Source organism: Quercus lobata, chromosome 2, assembly GCF_001633185.2.
Source record: "Quercus lobata isolate SW786 chromosome 2, ValleyOak3.0 Primary Assembly, whole genome shotgun sequence".
Classification (NCBI taxonomy): domain Eukaryota; kingdom Viridiplantae; phylum Streptophyta; class Magnoliopsida; order Fagales; family Fagaceae; genus Quercus; species Quercus lobata.
This window is the reverse complement of record NC_044905.1, coordinates 95388051-95395285: the sequence shown is the minus strand read 5'-3', so window position 1 is coordinate 95395285 and position 7235 is coordinate 95388051. Positions and strand designations below refer to the sequence as shown.

General features: G+C 31.4%; 1 protein-coding gene across 1 annotated transcript; it reads right to left on the bottom strand.

Moving 5' to 3' along the window:
• Window positions 1–550: 550 nt before the first annotated feature.
• On the bottom strand, window positions 551–3646 carry LOC115977341 (cytochrome c oxidase subunit 6b-2). The gene is made up of 4 exons (XM_031099157.1): window positions 3515–3646; window positions 2367–2461; window positions 2202–2283; window positions 551–893 (listed from the first exon to the last, which is right to left on the bottom strand). The coding sequence occupies exons 1-4, from the start codon at window positions 3521–3523 to the stop codon at window positions 840–842; spliced, it is 240 nt and encodes a 79-aa protein (XP_030955017.1). The 5' UTR covers window positions 3524–3646; the 3' UTR covers window positions 551–839.
• Window positions 3647–7235: the final 3589 nt, after the last annotated feature.

The following is a 7235-nucleotide window of genomic DNA, read 5'->3' as shown; positions in this document are numbered from 1 at the left end:
ATAATCTGCTTTCTCTTTATTTCCTCAAAAGGAGAACTGTATGGGTACGCCCTCTAGTTTGGCAGTCTCTCATGTAGAATCTAGACAAGTCTTATATATCGAAATCAGCTAAGACTCTTTGCTTTTTTTTCACAGAGATGACACATAAGCACGAAATTTCATTATGAGGGTTTTTTTCTTTTTTTCCCCACAATTTGATATATGCCAATGTTCTCTCTTTTCATAGCTTGGTGCTAGTTAACTCCATGTACCTCAGATTGTTTTACTTGTTCTTTATTTATACATACGCCTTCCCTTTAAGAGTTCACAAATCAATCTAACCTGATCTCAATGGCTTTGCTTTGGCATGGTTAGGCCCACACAGATTCTGGCCTATTCCTTTGTTGAACAATTAGTCATCTTGCAAATGCAGGGTTCAACTTCAAAGGACAAGGATTCTCATCCTAGTTTAATTTTGTCTGGTTTCGAACTCTATCATCGAATTAATTAGGGTCATTACATTAATTAGATATGCATGTTTAAGAACCAACCAGCTTGGCTCAATTCTAGGTTAAAGAAAAACAAACTAACCCAATTAGGGTTATGTTTTTAATATGTGAAGATAGAACAGTATCCGCTCAAACCAAATTCAGACATTAATAAATGGCACCAGTCATTTCAAGTTCTGAAGCAAAATAATCCAAGCAATAATAAAAGATTAATGTTCAAAAAACTAGAAGGAAATTCAATTGGTGCCTTATTATTCCACTAGGATCAGATGAAAGACATTGTAAATAACTTGAAGGAAAAGAAAAGAGCAATCAAGTTACAGAAGGACCGTCCAAGGCACTGTTGTGACATCAAAGAGGCCCAGGGAAAGTCCCGGTCTCCCTCTGTTCATTCCACCTCTCAACCTGCAGCAATTTCAGATCAAAACATGGTAAAATGGTTTAGATTTCCATTCCATATGCAACCGATTACCAATTCAAGGACTGCAGAAAATATACAGGGTAAGAGATATTATGGTATGGAAGATGATAGAATAGAAAAGAACAACCAAAGGACATTATGGTTCTTCAAAGACAGACAACTTTTGTCCAAGCTACTGAATTTTAAATTATAAAAAGCTTTCAATGGTAATTTTGGTGTAGAACACAATACTGAGGATCTAGGGAACAAAAGACTATGAATGATTCTTAGACCTAAAATAAATCTTAACTGGATCCAAACTTCCCACCATTTTCTACATCCTTCCATAATCCTCACAACTCTGTCCCCACTAAATTATCAAGTACAAAAATTTTCAACTTCAAGGGCATGATGTTTGATCATGTATACCAATGACTTGTCACCCGTGAAATATCTCAACAATTTCAAAGTTACAATGCTCTTGAACAATTGACCAGTACGTCCTAAAAGGCATGAAGTTATAAGCAATCTTCACCATAATTGTTTCAAAGAAAAACCCCTTGCAGTGCATTATAAATTTGTGGAAAGTGCAAATGTCAGGATGCATGGACATTGAGTACATAAATATTGAAATAAGAGCAAAAAGAGGACTATAAGCATCTTAGATTGACTATAATACTAGAAAAGGTTAACTGACTTGATCTATACAGATCAAAAGAAAATATTTTATGATACCTAAGGGCTAACGAAGACTGGTTCTTCTACAATGCACAAATTCACAACTTGCTGCCACTTTCACATGGGTCTATAGTGGCAAGACACCTCAGAAGATTGTGAAAAAGGTTGTGAATTTGTGTGTCTGTAAACTTATTAAAGGAAGAAAGGCGAGGTACAGAAGGCATAAAAGTAACTTAACAGTTGACATGGAAAAGAGGTTTTGGATTGTCAATTGGAAGGAGGTATAAAGTACATACTAGCAATAGTTTAACTTTGTTTCATCAAGCTATTCAAACATCCCAGATTCTTACAATTTGATAAGTTAAATGTAACACCAACTGCTAACTGAATATGGTCTCCTTATTGGACAATCTAAGATGAACCAGAGCAGAAAAGTTCAAAAAAGAGTGATTATGTAAGTTATGCTTTTTTTTTTCTTTTTCTTTTTTTTGAGAACCTGTAAGTTATGCTTCATAACACGCTTCATGACTTTAAAAAATCTAATCTCTTTATTAAAAATGTTGCCATAAATTCTGGTATTTAATAAGTGCACAATTAAGAAATGTTTTTGCCAGTTGCAAAGCTAGACTACTTACCCAATCACCTGGGCAAAGAGAACGATAATACTTGGCAAATTTCTCACATGCACCAGACTCTTCACCTTTTGCTGCCAAGCACCTGCAGTTGAAATTGTTTTTTCATAAATAAAAAGAACTCTGCCAGTGTTTTGTTGAACCCAATTGAAAGTTAGTAAAATGTACTTGTGAAACTCAACGTAGCGTGTGAAACAATGTCTGGTTTGATTTGTTGTAGGGAATCGAAAATCAGCAGGGGCTGTTTTCAGTTCAACTTCAATCTGAGAGTAAATAGCAGAAACATTGAATAAGTCAAAAATATGTAACAACTGAGACCAAAAAAAATGAAAAACGATTAACTTATCACAAGCTAATCACTATAGTCACAAAAGGTTGATAAAACTCAGTATTTAGACCAATACATGAGTATTGAAAACATATCTAAACTTAAGCACTTCTGATCCATATGACATTCTAGTGGGTATCACTTTGTTTTTATATTTAGATATGCATTTTTAGAAACATGAATAAATGCACCAGCACCATATAACAATACTTTCAAATTGCTAACCCAGCATTATATATTTCAAAAACAATTGTAACATCTCTAAAAGGCCATGGAGATGCATACAGTTGTTAGAGTCAATTCACAGAAATCTTGACTTCACAGCATTCAGAAAAAGTTGGTAAATCATTTACAGACCACCTTGCAATTGGACATAAAAACTCTAGCAGATTGAAAAGCACACACATTTCTTAAATGCCATCTACAATTCCAGTTTGACAATTTTAAGAAAAATTGGTTGAATCCTAGAACCTATGACCATAAAAAATACTAAGACCATGTTGTGCATTTCAATCTTAGTTATTTTCTATGAAGTCTATGGCAATAAACAACCACTACAAGCCCCAACTTAAATCAAATCAAACCCATATAATATTACTACAGTTTCAACCAAATTCACTCTAATCTCAGAATTCTATTCCTTTGTTTTTTGAATCAATAATCTCAGAAATCTTAACTTCTAAGGGGAAAAAAAAACTCACGCATCCAATAATTCAATATTAATTTTTTTTTTAACAAACACTAGAAAGTATTAAATAATACCCAGAAAAAATTAAAAGAAAAGAACAACCAAACAAGCGTAGATTCATAAAATTATGGAAGTGAAATGAAAGTTCCAATCGGCAATCACTATGAGCCAACAAAGTTTCAGACTTTGAAATGACCCCTAAAAAAAAAAAAAAACAAAACAAATAACTTTAACCTATTTTCTTGAGGTTTCTCGGCAACCAAACAGAACAGAGGAGAAAGAGAGAGAGAGAGAGAGTACCTCCGCCATGAGTGGTCCGATCAAAGGAGAGCAATTGAGCGAGAAACGATGGTGGGCTCTGATTGAAAAAATTTTGGAATATAAGGAATGGCTCGGGCTTTCACTCCGGTTCGTACGGTGAATAATGATACTGTCATACCATTCCATTGAGAAAATGAAGGGCCCACCAAGAATTTTTTTTTTTTTTTTTGGGAAAATGTCAGAAATACAAATTATTCGATATAAGGGGATTTGTAGGCAAGTAAAATATGATGTCAGGCCTCACATAAGAAATAATGAGAATTTTGTAAAAATGTAGCTTATTATTGCTATGTAAAAAAAATGATGCTAACGGAGTTTGATAAACCTAAATGATGAGAATCGAAAAGAATTTGACCGCTTGTAAAATTATTTTTGACTGTATCATTATAATTGACAAATGAATAATTGATGTTAGTGATAGAGCAAAATGAGAATTAATGCGGTTTGTAAAAATATTGTAAAATAGTTTGTGACTATATCATTACTTTTTTTTTAGTGATACACATACAAAAAATTTGACAACATTTTTTACATGTTAATTGACAAATTTTTACTGATTCTCATTTGAACTTACTATTAACATTACTTTTTTACCTTCCGTTAAAAAAATGCCACATTAGCATGTGTCAATTTTGCTTTCTGTTTTTTTTTTTTTTTTTTTTTTTTTTTTTTTTTTTTATGAAAAAGGTTAGCCTAATTTTTTTTTTTAATGAAAAGCATGATATTTTATTATGGATAAAATTTGACAATAAATTTGGTTGTAACTGGCCTACAACTTCACTCAATATATTTTTATTGGATGTGAATTTTGACAAATCTACCATTGGATTATATTTTCTTCTTATATCTTTCATACTTACAAAAATTTAAGAAAATCAAAAGGATCATTAACTATGTCATTAATTAAATGTTTAAATTTCAAATTTTTATAGTATAAAATTATGCATAAAAAAAATAAGTTTATAAATCAAATAGTAAATTACATGACATGAAATTTGACATGTGTATTAAGAATGGGTAATTTTATGGTACCCTTAAAAAAAAAGGGGATACGATACCCACTAGTAGGTAACTTGTTATACCAGGTTACTTTTTTCTCACATTTGACGATTCTATCATCACATTATGCAGTTCCAACATCACATATGACAGTTCTTTTCTCACATTTGGTAGTTCCCTTACTTTTTTCTCACATTTGACGATTTCATTCTTACATTGTGCAGTTTCAACATCACATGTGACAATTCTTTTGTCACATTCAATGGTTTCCTTACTTTTTTTTCTCACATTTGACTATTTCATCTTCACATTATGCAATTCCAATATCACATGTGACAGTTCTTTTCTCACATTTGGTAATTCCCTTACTTTTTCTCACATTTGACGGTTCCATCCTCATATGTGCAGTTCTAACATCACATATAACAGTTCTTTTATCACATTTGGCGGTTTTTTTTTTTTTCTCACATTTGACGGTTCTATCGTCACATTGTGCAGTTCTCACATCACATGTGACAGTTCTTTTGTCATATTTAGTGGTTCCCTTTCTTTTTTTCTCACATTTGATGGTTTCACCTTCACATTGTGTACATTTGACGGTTCTATCGTCACATTGTGCAGTTCTCACATCACATGTGACAGTTCTTTTGTCATATTTAGTGGTTCCCTTTCTTTTTTTCTCACATTTGATGGTTTCACCTTCACATTGTGTAATTCCAATATCACATGTGACAATTCTTTTCTCACATTTGATGGTTCCCTTACTTTTTTTCTCACATTTGATGGTTTCATCTTCACATTGTGTAATTCCAACATCACATTTGACAATTCTTTTGTCACATTCAATGGTTACCTTTTTTTTTTTTCCTCACATTTGACGGTTTCATTATCACATTCGACGTTCCATTATCCTTAAAACCTAAAAAAATGATCCTAAAACCTAAAAAAATTACTGAAATACTCTCTAAACCCAAATCCTAATTGAAATTCTCTTAGATACTAACAAAATGACCATGAAACCTAAAAAATGACTGGAATGACCTTGTAACTTAATAAGTGACAGTAATCACATTTGGCGGTTTCCTTTTCTTTCTTTTTTTCTCACATTTGACGGTTCTATCGTCACATTGTGCAGTTCTCACATCACATGTGACAGTTCTTTTGTCATATTTAGTGGTTCCCTTTCTTTTTTTCTCACATTTGATGGTTTCACCTTCACATTGTGTAATTCCAATATCACATGTGACAATTCTTTTCTCACATTTGATGGTTCCCTTACTTTTTTTCTCACATTTGATGGTTTCATCTTCACATTGTGTAATTCCAACATCACATTTGACAATTCTTTTGTCACATTCAATGGTTTCCTTATTTTTTTTCTCACATTTTGACGGTTTCATTATCACATTCGACGTTCCATTATCCTTAAAACCTAAAAAATGATCCTAAAACCTAAAAAAATTACTGAAATACTCTCTAAACCCAAATCCTAATTGAAATTCTCTTAGATACTAACAAAATGACCATGAAACCTAAAAAATGATTGGAATGACCTTGTAACTTAATAAGTGACAGTAATGCCCTTAGAACCTAAAAAACAACCGTAATGCACCTTAAACCTAAAAATTGACCGAAATACTCATAGAACCTTAAAAATGATTGAAATGACCCTGAAACCTTAAAAAATTTCGAAATACCCTTGAAACCTATAAAATGATCAAAATACCATATAAAACTTAAAAATGACCAAAATACCCCCGAAACTCTCAACAATTACCGGAATACCCTTAAAACCTTAAAAATGATCAAAATACCCTCAAAACCTAAAAAATGACCATAATGCTCTCGAAACCTCGAATGATTCTTTGTATTGATCTTGTAATATTACCTAAGCTTTTGAAGTTTCAAAATTTTATAGATTATTATTTTATATTTTTATAAATTTAATTTAAATTATAAATTATATTTAAATATTTCGTTAAAATCTTGGCATATCATATATTTTTTAAATTGTAAAATATATAGTTTCATTTACTAATACAGTCTTAATAAACATGTATTGATAATTGGCATAATTATCAAAATTCGTATTTTGAAAATTAAATAAATGTGAAAAAAAAATCTTATTATATTAATTTTTTTTTTCATACATAACAAGTGTCACTTACTAGTAGTTTTATAATGACCGATGGCTTGTTGTGTGATTTTTTTTTTTTTTTTTTCAAATTCATGGCTATTGTTGAAACTAAGCCATCTAATTTATGGCTTTGTTTTCTTTTAGTTGCTTTAGTCTCCATCTATATATGAGCATAAGCTCTTATTGGAATGGATACTAAGAAATAGAGAAACATCGATAGTAATGATTTAGATGGTAGATTCAGTTTTCCTCCATCCAAAGATACAACATTTATTTTTTTGGATCAATCCAAAGAGTCAACTTAAGGCCCCAAAATTTTAGATAAGGCTTTAGCGTTGTTGTCCTTAATCGTATGCTAGACAAGTTGGCATCATACCTGCGTTCATTATTTTAGTGTGAATACATAATAATAGAGTTACATGCATCATGTACCCCACAAGAAATCACTAAGTTTAGGGAAGATTGAAAATGTTGGGAAAATAAAAAAGGTAGAAAGATTTTAATCTTTCAAAATTCATCTTCCATTGATGTAAATAATGTATATACAAGTTACAGTGTCTTTGA